Source organism: Ranitomeya imitator, chromosome 5, assembly GCF_032444005.1.
Source record: "Ranitomeya imitator isolate aRanImi1 chromosome 5, aRanImi1.pri, whole genome shotgun sequence".
NCBI lineage: Eukaryota > Metazoa > Chordata > Amphibia > Anura > Dendrobatidae > Ranitomeya > Ranitomeya imitator.
The window spans coordinates 396,652,600-396,668,899 of record NC_091286.1 but is presented as its reverse complement, the minus strand read 5'-3'; the positions used below and the strand labels follow the sequence as shown (position 1 = coordinate 396,668,899).

The 16,300-nt window shown below is 44.3% G+C and overlaps 1 protein-coding gene across 6 annotated transcripts in view; it reads left to right on the top strand.

The window, feature by feature from the left end:
• ARHGEF10 (Rho guanine nucleotide exchange factor 10) overlaps positions 1-16,300 on the top strand; it is a 296,127-nt gene that overhangs the window by 177,227 nt on the left and 102,600 nt on the right. For all 6 annotated transcript variants that reach the window (XM_069726905.1, XM_069726904.1, XM_069726903.1 and 3 more), the window contains 2 exons: positions 6,196-6,368; positions 15,272-15,387. In XM_069726905.1, the coding sequence (XP_069583006.1) occupies positions 6,196-6,368; positions 15,272-15,387 (289 nt within the window). The remainder of the gene's footprint in view (positions 1-6,195; positions 6,369-15,271; positions 15,388-16,300) is intronic.

The following is a 16,300-nucleotide window of genomic DNA, read 5'->3' as shown; positions in this document are numbered from 1 at the left end:
TCAAAGTCATGCGACATCATCTCAATTGGATTAAGGTCAGGGCTTTGACTAGGCCACTCCAAAGACTTATTTTGTTTTTTGTAAGCCATTCAGAGGTGGACATTCTGGTGTGTTTTGGATCACTGTTCTACTGCATAACCCAAGTGTACTTCAGCTTGAGGTGTCGTACAAATTCTCCTTCAGGGTTGTTTGGTAAACAATAGAATTTATGGTTTCATTTACCACCTCAAGTCTTCCAGGTCCTGAAGCAGCAAAACCGCTCCAGAACATCACACTACCACAGCCATATTTTACTACTGGTATGATGTTTCTTTTTATAAATGCTGGGTTACTTCTATGCCAGATGTATTGAGAGATGCACCTTCCAAAAATTTAAACTTTTGTCTGGTCAGTCCATAGAGTATTCTCCCAAATGTCTTGGGGGTCACCAAGATGTTTTCTGGCAAAACGGAGACAAGCTTTGTGTTCTTATTTCTCAACAGTGGTTTTCGTCCTGGAACTCTGCTATTCAGGCCATTTTTACCCAATCTCTTTCTTATGGTGGAGTCATGAACACTGACCTTAACCCCTTTCTGACATTAGACATACTATCCCATCACGGTGGTATGGACCCGTATGACCACCAACGGGATAGTACGTCTAATGCGATCAGCCGCGCTCACGGGGAGAGCGCGGCCGGGTGTCAGCTGACTATCACAGCTGACATCCGGCACTATGTGCCAGAAGATGTGACGGACCGCTCCTGGCACATTATCCCCCGAAACACTGATCAAACATGATCGCAGCGTTCCAGCGGCATAGGGATGCATCGCGCAGGGAGGTGGGATCCCTGCGTGCTTCCCTGAGACCCTCGGAGCAACGCAATGTGATTGTGTTGCTCCGAGCGTCTCCTCCATCCTCCTCCCTGCAGGCTCCGGATCCAAGATGGCCGCGGGGCTCCTTCCGGGTCCTGCAGGGAGGTGACTTGCATGTGCAGTGCCTGTCAGATCACTGCAAAGTGTCAGATCAGTAATCTGACACTATAACATGATGTCCCACACTGGGACAAAGTAAAAAAAAAAATATTTACATGTGTAAAAAAAAATCCTAAATAAAAAAAAAAATATTGTTCCAGTAAGTACATTTCTTTATGTAAATTAAAAAAAACAATAAAAGTACACATATTTAATATCGCCGCGTCCGTAACGACCCGACCTATAAAACTGTCCCACTAGTTAACCCCTACAGTGAACACCGTAAAAAAAAAAAAAACTAGGCAAAAAAAACAATGCTTTATAATCATACCGCCGAACAAAAAGTGGAATAACATGCGATAAAAAAAAGAATATAAACGTTGTACCGCCGAAAACGTCATCTTGTCCCTCAAAAAACGAGCCGCCATACAGCGTCATCAGCGTAAAAATAAAAAGTTATAGCCCTCAGAATAAAGCGATGCAAAAATAATTTTTTCTATGAAATAGTTTTTTTTATTGTATAAAAGCGCCAAAACATTAAAAAATGATAAAAATGAGGTATCGCTGTAATCGTACTGCTTTATCAGTTTTACCAAAGATGGAACGATATAAACGCCTCCCCCCAAAGAAATTCACGAATTGCTGGTTTTTGTTCGTTCTGCCTAACAAAAATTGGAATAAAAAGTGATCAAAAAATGTCATGTGCCTGAAACTGATACCATAACGTCAACTCTTCCCGCAAAAAAACAAGACCTCACATGACTCTGTGGACCAAAATATGGAGAAATTATAGCTCTCTGAATGTGGTAACGCAAAAAATATTATTTCCATTTTCCCATTAGGGTTGGGGCTAAAGTTTGGGTTGGGGCTAAAGTTAGGGTTACGGTTGGGACTAAAGTTAGGGTTACGGTTGGGACTAAATTTAGGGTTAGGGTTGGGGCTAAAGTTGTGGTTAGGGTTTGGATTGTGTTTACGGTTGGGTTAGGGGTGTGTCAGGGTTAGGGGTATGGTTAGGGTTGGGATTAGGGTTAGGGGTGTGGTTAGGGTTGGGATTAGGCTTAGGGGTGTTTTAGGGTTAGGGTTGGAGTTAGAATTGGGAGGTTTCCACTATTTAGGCACACCAGGGGCTCTGCAAACGCAACATGATGTCCGATCTCAATCCATACAATTCTGCGTTGAAATTGTAAAACTGTGCTCCTTCCCTTGTGCCGTGCGCCCAAACAGTGGTTTGCCCCCACATATGGAGTATTGGCGTACTCAGGACAAATTGGACAATAATTTTTGAGGTCCAATTTCTCCTGTTACCCATGGGAAAATACAAAACTGGGGGCTAAAAAATCATTTTTGTGGAAAAAAAAGATTTTATATTTTCACAGCTCTGCGTTATAAACTTTAGTGAAACACTTGGGGGTCCAAAGTGATCACATATCTAGATAAGTTCCTTGGGGTCTAGTTTCCAATATGGGGTCACTTGTGGGGGATTTCTGCTGCTTAGGTACATCAGGGGCTCTGCAAACGCAACGTGACGTCCACAGACTATTCCATCAAAGTCTGCATTCCAAAACACCACTTCTTCCCTTCCGAGCTGTGCCATGTGCCCAAACAGTAGTTTTCTCCCACATATGGGATATCTGCATACTCAGGACAAATTGCACAACAACTTTTGGGGTCCAATTTCTCCAGATACCCTTGGGAAAATACAAAATTGGGGGCTAAAAGATAATTTTTGTGGAATTTTTTTTAATTTTCAGGGCTCTACCTTATAAACTTCTGTGAAGCACTTTGGGGTTCAAAGTACTCACCACACATCTAGATAAGTTCCTTAGGTGGTCCAGCTTTCCAAAATGGGGTCACTTTTCGGGGCTTTCACTGTTTAGGCACATCAGGGGCTCTCCAAGGAAGACATGGAGTCCCATCTCAATTCCAGCCAATTTTGCATTGAAAAGTCAAATGGCGCTCCTTCCCTTCTGAGCTGTGCCATGCGCCCAAACAGTGGTTTACCCCCACATATGGGGTATCGGCATACTCAGGACAAATTGTACAACAACTTTTGGGGTCCAATTTCTCCTTTTACCCTTGGTAAAATAAAACAAATTGGATCAGAAGTAAATTTAAAAAAGAAAAAAAAAAGTTAAATGTTCATTTTTTTTTTTTTTAAACATTAGAAAAATTCCTGTGAAACACCTGAAGGGATAATAAACTTCTTGAATGTGGTTTTGAGCACCTTGAGGGATGCAGTTTTTAGAATGGTGTAACACTTGTTTATTTTGTATCATATAGACCCATCAAAGTGACTTCAAAAGTGATGTGGTCCCTAAAAAAAATGGTGTTGTAAAAATGAGAAATTGCTGGTCAAATTTTAACCCTTATAACTCCCTAACAAAATAAAATTTTAGTTCCAAAATTGTGTTGATGTAAAGTAGACATGTGGGAAATGTTACTTATTAAGTATTTTGTGTGACATATCCCTGTGATTTAAGGGCATGAAAATTCAAAGTTGGAAAATTGCGAATTTTTTGCCAAATCTCCATTTTTTTTCACAAATAAACTCAAGTAATGCCAAGGAAATTTTACCAATAACATGAAATACAATGTCAGAATCACCGAGATCTGTTGAAGCGTTCCAGAGTTATAACCTCATAAAGGGACAATGGTCAGAATTGTAAAAATTGGCTCAGTCATTAAAGGCTTTATACCTTTTTTTCATACTGATAGATCTCAATTTCTTTGTTTCTCATTTGTTCCAAAATTTATTTGGATCACTGCATGATGTCTAGATTTTGAGGAACTTTTGGTCTATTTCACTTTGTCAGGCTGGTCCTATTTTAAAGGGACACTGTCACCTGAATTTGGAGGGAACAATCCTCAGCCATGGAGGCGGGGTTTTGGGGTTTTTGATTCACCCTTTCCTTACCCGCTGGCTGCATGCTGGCTGCAATATTGGATTGAAGTTCATTCTCTATCCTCCGTAGTACACGCCTGCACAAGGCAATCTTGCCTTGCACAGGCGTGTACTATGGAGGACAGAGAATGAACTTCAATCCAATATTGCAGCCAGCATGCAGCCAGCGGGTAAGGAAAGGGTGAATCAAACACCCCAAAACCCCGCCTCCATGGCTGAAGATTGTTCCCTCCAAATTCAGGTGACAGTGTCCCTTTAAGTGATTTCTTGATTGGGAACAGGTGTGGCAGTAATCAGGCCTGGGTGTGGCTTGGGAATTTGTACTCCACTTCCCAAAGATATGATAACCCACAGTTAATTTATGTTTTAACCCCTATCTGACCTTGGACGGGATAGTACGTCCAAGGTCAGATCCCCTGCTTTGATGCAGGGCTCCGCGGTGAGCCCGCATCAAAGCCGGGACATGTCAGCTGTTTTGAACAGCTGACATGTGCCCGCAATAGGTGCGGGCAGAATCGCGATCTGCCCGCACCTATTAACTAGTTAAATGCCGCTGTCAATTGCAGACAGCGGCATTTAAGTACCACATCCGGCCGGGCGGCCGGAAATGACGTCATCGCCGACCCCCGTCACATGATCGGGGGTCGGCGATGCGTCTCCATTGTAACCATAGAGGTCCTTGAGACCTCTATGGTTACTGATGACCGGTGGCTGTGAGCGCCACCCTGTGGTCGGCGCTCACAGCACACCTCCATTTCTGCTACATAGCAGCGATCAGCCGATCGCGTTGTGCCTGCTTCTAGCCTCCCATGGAGGCTATTGAAGCATGGCAAAAGTAAAAAAAAAAATATATAAAAAAAATATAAAAGTTTAAATCACCCCCCTTTCGCCCCAATCAAAATAAATCAATAAAAAAAAAAATCAAATCTACACATATTTGGTATCGCCGCACTCAGAATCGCCCGATCTATCAATTAAAAAAAAGCATTAACCTGATCGCTAAACGGCGTAGCGAGAAAAAAATTTGAAAGGCCAGAATTACGTTTTTTAGGTCGCCGCGACATTGCATTAAAATGCAATAACGGGCGATCAAAAGAACGTATCTGCACCAATATGCTATCATTAAAAACGTCATCTCGGCACGCAAAAAATAAGCCCTCAACCGACCCCAGATCACGAAAAATGGAGACGCTACGAGTATCGGAAAATGGCGCAATTTTTTTTTTTTTTTTTTTAGCAAAGTTTGGAAATTTTTCTCACCACTTAGATAAAAAATAACCTAGTCATGTTTGGTGTCTATGAACTCGTACTGACCTGGAGAATCATAATGTCAAGTCAGTTTTAGCATTTAGTGAACCTAGCAAAAAAGCCAAACAAAAAACAAGTGTGGGATTGCACTTTTTTTGCAATTTCACCGCACTTGGAATTTTTTTCCCGTTTTCTAGTACACGACATGCTAAAACCAATGATGTGGTTCAAAAGTACAACTCGTCCCGCAAAAAATAAGCCCTCACATGGCCAAATTCACGGAAAAATAAAAAAGTTATGGCTCTGGGAAGGAGGGGAGTGAAAAACGAACACGGAAAAATGAAAAATCCCAAGGTCATGAAGGGGGTGGGAGAGTGGGAATCACTTTTCCACACAGGGCCCTATTGGTTGGGATTTATTATTCCCTTAATAAAGACCTTCATTTATTAACTGCAATTTGTGTTTACTTGTGTTATATCTGTCTAATATTTAAATTTGTTTGGTAATCTGAAACATTTAAGTGTGACGAACACACAAAAGAATAGGATATCAGGAAGGGGGCAAACACTTTTTCGCTCAACTGTCTATCTGACAGAATTGCAGGGGTGTCAATACTTTTGGCCACATGTGGAATTATATACTTAACAAAAAAAGTGAGAAACAACTGATTATATCTTATATTCTTATCTGATTATATCTTATATTCTAGGTTCGTCAAAGTAGCCACCTTTTGCTTTGATGACTGCTTTGCAAACTCTTGGCATTCTCTTGATGAGCCTCCATGGGTAGTCACATGTGTTAATTTATAGTTTTGATGCCTTCAGTGTGAATTTACAATTTTCATAGTCATGAAAATACAGAAAAATCTTTAAATGAGAATGTGTGTCCAAACTTTTGGTCTGTACTGTATATATCAGGCTCTTCTTGTATATGATAAAGATTTCCTTATGACACAGGTTGTACATGATCTATTAGTTATGACTGTTTGTGAGAGAAGGGAATATGTAATATATGCCGATCTGTTGTATTTTCTGTATGTGCCTTGATGATCTATACATTATGTGACTTTTGTCTTTTTTTTTTCTGTATTAGATCATCCAATGAAGGCAGTAATATCGTAACAGCCAGCCAAAAATACTTACTAAAATGGAGTGTACCATTGGGCCAGGTTGAAGTTATTGAATATGGGGAAAATGAGGAACAAGGAAATCAACCTCGATTTTCTTCTTTACATGCAGCTGAGAAAGTTGTTTGTGTCAAACCAAGTAAGAGTCCAATACAAATTTCAGTTGTGAAAATGGTTGTATGTTTCAGTAATCATCCTATATTTTTTATTTTTTTTTAAAAACATGAAGATATCACAAGTGGTTATGGAGCGGGTATAATGGGTGCACTATCCTAATGACAGCTGGGCTTCTGCTTTAATGGCCAGGATGAAAGCAGCTTCCTACACCAACTGTCTGAGGCTATGTGCACTCGTTGCGGATTTTGCTGCGGATACGCAGCATTTTCGCAGCTGTGGGTCTGCAGCAGTTTCCCATGCGTTTACAGTACAATGTAAACCTATGGAAAAGCAATCCGCAGTGCACATGCTGCCGAAAAAAATGCCTACTCCATAATAGGAATCTGCAGGTGTAAAACCGCAGGTGGAATCCGCATAATATCCGCTGTAAATCCGCAGGTAAAATGCAGTGCCTTTTACCTGTGGATTTATGAAATCGGCTGCGGAAAAATCAGCAGAGCTAAAAAATATGTGTGCACATACCCTGAGTCTCTGCTCCTAGGCTACTGTATGTGAGCTTTTCCTGACTTTTTCCTACTGTAAGATTCTTTTAGGCAGCCGTACATCAGACCTAGGCCAAAAGTGTCTTTCTCTTTTTTTGGCTTCTGCCTGGTATACATGTGCTCTGACCCAGGGTGGCAGTTCCCAATGCCAATAAATGCGATTGACAGATCTCTCAGTGCTGGGAGAAGCTGGCCGAGTGTGGGGCCACACTAGTCTAGTCTCCGGCTAGCCGGCACATTTTTGAGAGAAATATATCTGTCTGTAATTCTGCAGAGGGGCTCTGATTTTTAGTTGTCCCCAGCATGAATCTGGTGACATGTTCCCTTTAAAAGACCAAGATAAGACTCAACTTGCAGAACTATTTATCTTCCTCAGTTATGTGGCTTTCGCTTAAGAGTTGCAGTATGATTTCCTATGCTCCTCTGCTTAGTCAGTCAAATACGGACTACCTTGTGGACAAGCCTGGAGTTTGCAACACCCAGTACTAATTATAATGACCATAACTAATGGGAAATAATTAAGGAAGTTATGATCACTGATTCATGTAGCTGCACAGCCTCTTTTTATTGCTTTCCTATGAATGATGCTGTACTTGGTCTTTTCTTGTCTCCCTCTATATGGGCAACACAGCCTTCCTGTCCTGAGCGCTTCATCTTGTCACTAGAAGCAATGTGATGAAGGCGCCTGATCTGCCCTGATTGTGTTGGCATCACACTGATGTCTCTGCACACAATAGGAGCTTTCTTGTCAATTCATTACACTCATTAGTATTTCTGAATACCAATTAGCTATTTGGGATCTAGTCCACATGCTTCCAGGACTTCCGCTCAACAGTTTGGGTAGATGCTAGCTTTGTGGTTTTTTTGTTGTTGTTGGTTTTTTTATTTTTCATTTTTTTATTAAATTTCAGCCTGGATTTGCATTATTTTTCATTTCTTTTTTTTTTTTTTGCATATAAACATATTTCTTGTGGTAAACATAAATATAGCCTTATCCACTTATTCAAGCTTTAGTACACTAAAAAAAATTTTTTAAATTTGTTACCGAGCTTCTCAACTCTCTTTTGCCACCTGTCTTGTTTTCTTCAGCATTTTAATAGCCTTGGTTTTTCTCCTTCGCCTCTTTGGGGGACACAGGACTGTGGGTGTATGCTACTGCCGCCAGGAGGCTGACACGAAGTAAACATAAAAAAAGTTTTGCTCCTCCTCCGCCGTATACACCCTGACACTGGCCGCAGGCGAACCCAGTTCATGCTTAGTGTCTGATGGAGGCACAGGTCTGGTTACCAGACCTACTGGACCTTTTTTGGAAGCGAGACAGGGGCGACGAACCCTTTTGAAGGGGTCAGATCTCCCAAACCATCAACGGCCTCCACGTGTCCTCTCCCGCAACGTGGGACTTGCCGGACTTAGCCCTGACCACCCTAAGGTAATGGAACTCTAGGCTGTACAGGTGCATACGGATTGTCCGTGCAGCCCCCACTGCATCACCAATGCTAGACAGCAGTGATAAAGGGGGGCGGACGGTCCCTCTCCTTATCCTATGAAAGGGAAGATGGAGTTAGGGTGCCTGCACCGTCCTTGTGTTTTACACAGCTCCCTCACTCGGGGGGGGGGGGGGGGGGGGGGGCTACGAGGGCTCCTGAGGTGCGCATCATACAGGGGGCAGGTCTGCTCTGCGGGCACCTCGCTTTCTTGGGGCTGACGACGCTGCGGCTGGCGGCACCGAGGTTTTTTTCCTGCTGGCGGCATCGCGATCTCCTTGTTTGAAGCGGCGCTGCGGCCTGTCTATTGCGGGCAGCGCCGCACTGCAGACCGCCGGCGTCACTTCCGGGGCGGTCGATAATTTAGTCCCCGGCTTCTGTCAGGAAGTAGGCCACGGGCAGAAGTCCTGCCCCTTCCGGCCGCAATATTTTTCGACGGCTCCGCCCCCTCCCTTTCCTCGCCGAACGCTGGAAAGCAAAATCTAGGCCACAAAAACCGCCGTCTCTGGTTCCGCCCACTAGTGAGGGCTCTCTTTTTCAAAGGCAGCTCAGATTCTTCGCTCTGGGACAAGTTCCACAGGACAAACGGGGACACAGGACTGGGGTAAGTGCTACTCCCCCCAGCCTGACAGCAGATCCCCTGATTATAGCATTTGCAGGGCACCATGTCTAGAAGGGCCAAATCTTACACGGTGCTATATACCTCATGTGTAGTCTGTCGGTCCGCATGCCCAGAGTAATCGTCTGTGAGGCCTGCGACTCCGGACGCGCTCAAGAGCCCTCCCCTGCGACCCCGGTAGAAGCCGTGGTTTCTCCCCCGGAATGGGTCACATCCTTGTCACAGTCTATGGCATCCCTAACTAAGGCAATCGAGACCCTGCAGACCCCGGCTGCGGCCAGGGACAGCGGTTCACCTGCCGTGGAGAGGTCCTCCGACTCTCAGGAGCCTTCGGCCTACAGGGGCCGCGCTCGCACTAGGCAGATGCGGGGAAAGCGAACCCACACAGCGTCTCCCGGGCCGTCAGGGGCATCTGCGTCCTGGAGTTCCGCCTCTCGTTCACCTTCTCCAGCGGAGAGCGGTGAACTCGGTTCGGACTACGATTCCGAGAGATCCCTCAATCTAGAGGTGCCTGATTACCAAGAGGCAGTAAACAGTCCAATTGAGGCCGTCAACCAAACCCTGCGTATAGAGGAGGAATCTACCTTGACCTCTGGTCATAAGGTATCATTCAAGAGGGCAAAGCAGTCTCGTAGGGTGTTCGCTTCTCACCCTGAGTTTGAGGACTTGGTCCAACATCACAGGAAGCATCCAGACAGATGTTTTGCGGGACAAAAGGCTCTGAATGCTAGGTACCCTTTTGCTCCTGAACTGCGTAAGAAATGGGCAGAATCTCCTTCGGTAGATCCTCCGGTTTCTCGTTTGGCCTCTAACACACTGTTATCCCTTCCCAACGGCTCATCTATTAAAGATCCTACTGATCGGCTTATTGATAGTTTGGCTCGTTCAGTTTTTGAGACTTCAGGTTCAGCCCTCTTTTGCGGCGACGTGGGTAGCTAAGGCCATGATGTCTTGGTCAGAATCTTTGACCAAAGCTCTTCAGGAGAGGGATCTACCAGTGGAGTTGACAGAGATGTCAAATCAAATAGCTCTAGCTGGGAGCTACCTGATCAATGCATCTTTAGATGCAGCGAACTGTGCGGCTTCAGTGGCAGCAAACGCTATTGCCATTGGTTGAGAACATGGCAGGCAGATTCTACCTCTAAAAAAATCTTACAACCCTTCCTGATCAAGGTGGCCGATTATTTGGAGAAAAATTGGATCCGCTCATTTCTGATACCACAGGAGGGAAAAGCAATTTTCTTCCACAGCAGAGGATTAAACAGCCTTTTCGTCGCCAGTTCCAGGCTTGCTTTAAGTCCTTTCGTAATACCAGGTGGACCCCAACGTCAAATCCTGCTGCTCCAGGGCGACCCAATCAGGACAGAGATCGTCAGATCTCCCCATTGGGAAGAATACGATCCCAGGGAAGGGGATTTAGGTCCCATAGGTTTTCGACCAAATGACTGGAGTCGGTCTCTGGTCTTCGCTGACAGAGTAGGCGGCCGCCTACTCTTTTTTCACCAGTCCTGGCTCACTGTGGTTCACGACAAATGGATAAGAGAACTGGTGTCTTCAGGATAGAGTTTGTCAACCACCCCCCATGCCGGTTCTTTCCTTCCCGCCTTCCCAGCTCAAAATCCCGGGTACAGGTCCTGTTCAATTCTATAGAGTCCCTTCGGCTCCGCCAGGTCATCATTCCAGTTCCAAAGGAAGAAAGATTTCAGGGGTTCTATTCCAACCTGTTCATAGTTCCCAAAAAAGACGGAACGGTAAGGCCCATTTTGGACCTGAAACGTTTAAACAGGTTTGTCAACATTCGGCGCTTTCGAATGGAATCTCTCCGGTCAGTCATTGCGACAATGGAAAAGGGAAAATTCTTAGCTTCAATAGATATTCAAGATGCCTATCTGCACATTCCCATATTTCCTGCGCATCAAAGTTTCCTACGTTTCGCTGTAGGAAACCTGCATTTCCAGTTCACGGCCTTACATTTCGGGCTAGCCATCGCCCCCAGAGTGTTCACAAAGGTCATGGCGGCTGTTGTGTCCAACCTGCATTCCCGGTGCATACTCGTTTTACCATATCTAGACGATCTCATCAAGGGGCCGTCTTTTCGGGCCTGCGAGGAAAATTATTACTGCGAGTCAGCATTACTCTAGACACTCTTTCTCGTCTAGGGTGGCTGGTGAACCTAGAAAAGTCGTCTCTTGTACCATCCCGGAGAATTTCTTTTCTAGGGATGATCTTCGACACCTTACTAGGCTTGACAATCCTACCCCAGGACAAGGTCCTGAATCTTCGGCAAGAGGTGAGGATCCTTCGCCGGCCTGTCCATCATACGATCCGGTTTTGCATGAGGGTCTTAGGAAGGATGGTGGCGGCAATGGAAGCAGTACCATTTGCGCAACTCCATCTTCGTCCTCTCCAACATGCACTGTTAGCAGCATGGGACAAAGAGCCATTTTCTCTCAACCTCAGGTGCCGTCTATCTTTCCAGGTCAGACAGGCTCTTTCATGGTGGTCAACAAGTCTGTCTCTACAACAGGGGAAACCCTTTCCCCCAGTTCATTGGCTAGTAGTCACGACAGATGCCAGCCTTCTAGGTTGGGGAGCAGTGTTTTACCGCCAGACAGCCCAGGGACGCTGGTCTTCTCGGGAGTCAGGTCTCCCGATCAATCTTTTGGAGATTCGGGCTGTTCGGCTGGCTCTGCAGCATTTTCATCATCTCCTGGCAGGCCGCCCTGTCCGGATTCAATTGGACAATGCCAAAGCGGTGGCATACATAAATCAAGGGGGTACCCACAGCAGGGTGGCCATGCACGAGGTAAAGCAGGTCCTCTGCTGGGCCGAGAGGAATCACTCGGTGATTTCGGCAGTCCACATCCCGGGCAAGAAAAGCTGGGCTGCGGATTTTCTCAGTCGACAGGGCCTTGCGTCCGGGGAGTGGTCTCTCCATCCCGAAGTATTTCAACAGATATGTCAACGCTAGGGAACCCCGGACGTGGACCTGATTGCGTCCGGGAGGAATACCAAGGTACCCAGGTTTGTCGCCCGGTATCGAGATCCACAGGCGATTGCTGTGGACACGTTAGTTTTGCCTTGGGACCAGTTTCGTCTCCCATATGTTTCCCCCTCTAGCACTACTCCCGAAGGTAATCAGAAAGGTCAAGACAGAAGGAGTTCCAGCTATCCTGGTCCGCCCAGATTGGCCTAGTCGGTCATGGTACGCAGACCTTATGCAGCTCCTCGCTGGAACTCCGTGGCAGCTTCCGTACCGCCTGTATCTACTTTCACAGGGCCCGATCTACCACCAGAACTTAGGGGCCCTGTGTTTAATGGCCTCGCCATTCAATCTTGGATTCTAACACAGGCCGGGTTTTCCCAAGAGGTAGCTGCTACCATGATTAGCGCCCGGAAATCCGTCTCTGCACGTAGTTATCATCACATCTGGAAGGTTTTCCTTTCATGGTGCAGAAGCTGTGAGCTCCCCCCACTACGTTTCTCCAACCCAAACATTCTTGCGTTTCTCCAAACCGGCCTGGATTCGGTGCTTCCTTGGCGCTTCGGCACCAGGCTTCAGCAGAACAGGTTTGCAAGGCTCACTCAGACTTCGGCAGATGCAAGTCTGGGTATACGTATTCTTTGGGCTGCAGTAGCGCACTTACAGCCAGCAGATGCCTGGATGTTATACCGGTGAGTTAATTCCCCACCCAGGGACTGCTTTAGGACATCCCACAGTCCTGTGTCCCCCAATGAGGCGAAGGAGAAATAGGGATTTTTGTGTTACTCACCGTAAAATCCTTTTCTTTGAGACGCTCATTGGGGGACACAGCTCCCTCCCTGTTAGCCAGATGGCTCTCTTTTTGTTTCATTTTTCTCTGACCTTTTCAGTCAGTATGGTTATTTCTAGACATGTTGTTTCTGTATTAATGCTCATATGTTTTGTTTTGTTTCCTTTTTTGTTCTACTGCTTTTGCACCAAACTCGGTTCGCCTGCGTCCAGTGTCAGGGTGTATAAGGCGGAGGAGGAGCTAAACTTTGTTTCATGTTTACTTAGTGTCAGCCTTCTGGTGGCAGTAGCATACACCCACAGTTCTGTGTCCCCCAATGAGCATCTCGGAGAAAAGGATTTTACGGTGAGTAACAGAAAAATCCCTATTTCTTCTTTACATGTTTTCCTGTCCTATATAGAAGCTTATTAGAAAATGCATACAAAGTGCCACACCTAGAGCATGCTGTATTTTGGAGAAAGGCAACGAATGCCAAAACTGCACCAAAAATGTTGAAAAAATGCCTCTAAAATGCAGTGTTTGTAATGTGATTAAAAACCTCCTATTTACTTACAGCTAACATTTGTTCACAGATAAAAAATGCAGTGTGAACCCAACCTCTCCCCCCCTCCCTAAAATCGTATAGCATCTAGGTACAAATTTTGTAAGATCTATCAATTAATAGGATAATCGGTGTCAGAGAGCAGTTTTGCATAACTTGTCAGTTTCTGTGTCTACACATTAGACCTCTGTGTCCAGTACGTATGGTAAAAGTTTTCACACCTACTGGAGGCCATTACACACATAGTCCCATTCAAGTGAATGGGTCTGTGCACATGTCAGTGTGTTTCCACAGACCGTGTGGTTCTGGGCAAAATAGATTGACATGTCTGTTTTTTAACAGCCGCACGAGCCACAAAACATCCCACACATGTGCACACGGATGACACATGCATAACATCCATGTGCCATCAGTGTGACACATCCCAGTGCCTGGTAAATGGCGGTACTGTTAGTTATGTTCCTCAGCCCCATGTACTGAAGACCGCTCGCATCGTTCTCCAATGCTGCCAATAATCAGTGCGAGCAGGGGAGAATATTGAGTTGTATAAAACTGATAACAGCGAGAGCAGGCGGCTACTGATGGGACCACTACTTCCAACCTACACATACTGCCACTGATAACAGTGAGAGTATGCATCGGCTGTCGGGAGTTTTCATCAGCCGCCTGTGCTATAAATAAATATTTATAGTGAAAAACTGTGTGGGTTCCCCTGTATTTTTAACAAAAAACTGACATCTGTGGGCTGCAGCCCCAAACTATCAGCTTCAGCAAGGCTGGTTATCATGGATAGAGGGCTCCCCACGCTGTTTTTTAAATTATTTAAATAAGTAAAAAAAAACCTGCATGGAATTACTCTATAGAATATGAGTTTCACGTATTGTATTGAAGATCTGAAATAAATTAACTTTTTGATGATATTCTAATTTTGTGAGTAGCACTTGTATGTATATGTTTTTCTGTGAGTTCAATAAATTAGTATTTTTGTTATATACCATACCTTTTGGACATTTCCTCCATGTTTTTAATATACATTTTAGTTTGGAGTGTCCTCCTCTTATCTCCGTACTGGGTCCCCTATATAGGCACTGGGTCCCGTTACAGTCCATAAGCTATGTTTTCTGTTCTGGTAACTATTCTTCTCATTGTATGGAGACCCCACTGCATCTCTGTACTTTTATGTGCCATAATTTTCAGCTGCGTGAAGACATAGAGACAAAGAAAGTAAAGCTGGAGGTGGGGTGTATCTGAGAGCTCCCAAAAGAGATTTCATAGGTGATTTCATGTCAAAAGCAGACCTCCTGTCTGTAAAAGAAAATTTACTGAACTGGTGGTGAGGCTGGATGTCACACAAATCCGGTGTCCTTAATCCAGGGTTTAAAGTGTATGGATACAATGGAGTTGGGATGAAATGGATGATATAATGTATGTGATGATTTAGCCTGGTGCAAAATATAATTGTTCAGAAATGGACCAGACCTAGATTTCATAGCTCCTTTATAAACCAAAACCATGACCCCTGTGTGAATATAGCATATACCGTACATGCAAATGTTGCCAATTTCCAGCTTTTTGTTTTTCATAGCAGCTTTGCAAATAAGTATTTTATTAGCTGTATTGGGATCTTTATGCATAATGATGTGTCCATTTTGTACACTTATATTTTCTTTAACCAGCCTAAATGGAACCTGTCAACTTGAAAAATGCTATTAACCCTATTTATAGGGTTAATCTAGTGGTAAATAGTATCAGAATGCTTTCTTGCCGCTTTAAAGTGCCTCTTCAGTGAGAACATGAACCCTTTTTCCTCCAGGAGTCTGCTAGCTTTCAGTCATTGCAGCATGAAGGGAGCAATTTCGCTCATCACTCACAACAGGCTTTTTCTAATGTGATGGGTTCCCTTTAATTCCTTAGAATGCAGTACATTACATATTTAATTTACAGTGTTATTTCTGTATACCTACAGATAAATTGTACATGGGACCCGGGCAACTTTATCAAGACTTACAGAATCTACTTTCCGATTTAGATGTTGTAAACCAAATCTCTCAATTAATCTCCCAGCTAAGAGGAAACTATCAGGTAAGCTTTGTAGAACGTCCCTAAATTTGATCTGAGTTCTATTGTGAATGCAAATATAATCTGTATGAGCCGAAGGTGAGGAAAATGTCCATTTTTATAAGACTAAAAAAGTAAATAAATGCGGACTTGGGGTGTGAGATCAAGATTACATAATTTATGTGCATATTGTAGAAATTCATTTTCATCTATATAAGTGTGGCCGCTCTTGAAATGAACTTTTGTATGGTGTCTAGAATAAATGTGTCTTTATTAACAGAATGGATACAATTATCATATGATATAAAGCAGACCCCTTCCATTAAAAAATGCAGTAGGTGAACTTTTTTTAATCCTTTTATCAAGAGAACGACACTGTATGGACAAACGGAATGGGACACCTACACATTAAACCTAAAAGAGCTTTTACGACTTTACACCGTAATCCAGTCTTCTGGGAAGACTTTGTACAAGATCTTTGAATGTGTCTGTAGAAATGTTTGCCCATTCAAGCAGGAAAGCATTTGTGAGGTCAGACACTCATTTTGGATGTGCGGGCTCTTTGGGGGTTATGGACAGGGCCCTGTGCAGTGAGTAAGTCAAGTTCCTATATACCAAACTCGACCAACCATGCCTTGTGCCCTGGGACGTAGACTTGCCCTCCCTAATCTGTTCTCACAAAGTTGAAGCATTAAATTGTCCAAAATGTCTTAGTAAGCTGAAGTATTTAGGTTTCTCTTCACTGGTACTTTGGGCCTAGGCCAATCCTCTACTCCACCAAACTTTAGATTGGGCACTATGCAGTCAGGCAGACAACCTGGTGCAACTCAGACTCATCCATCATACTGCCATATAAAGAAGTGTGATTTGTCCCAACACAGAGCACATTTCCACTACTCCAGAGTTCCTGTTGTGGTGTGCTTTACACCACTCCATC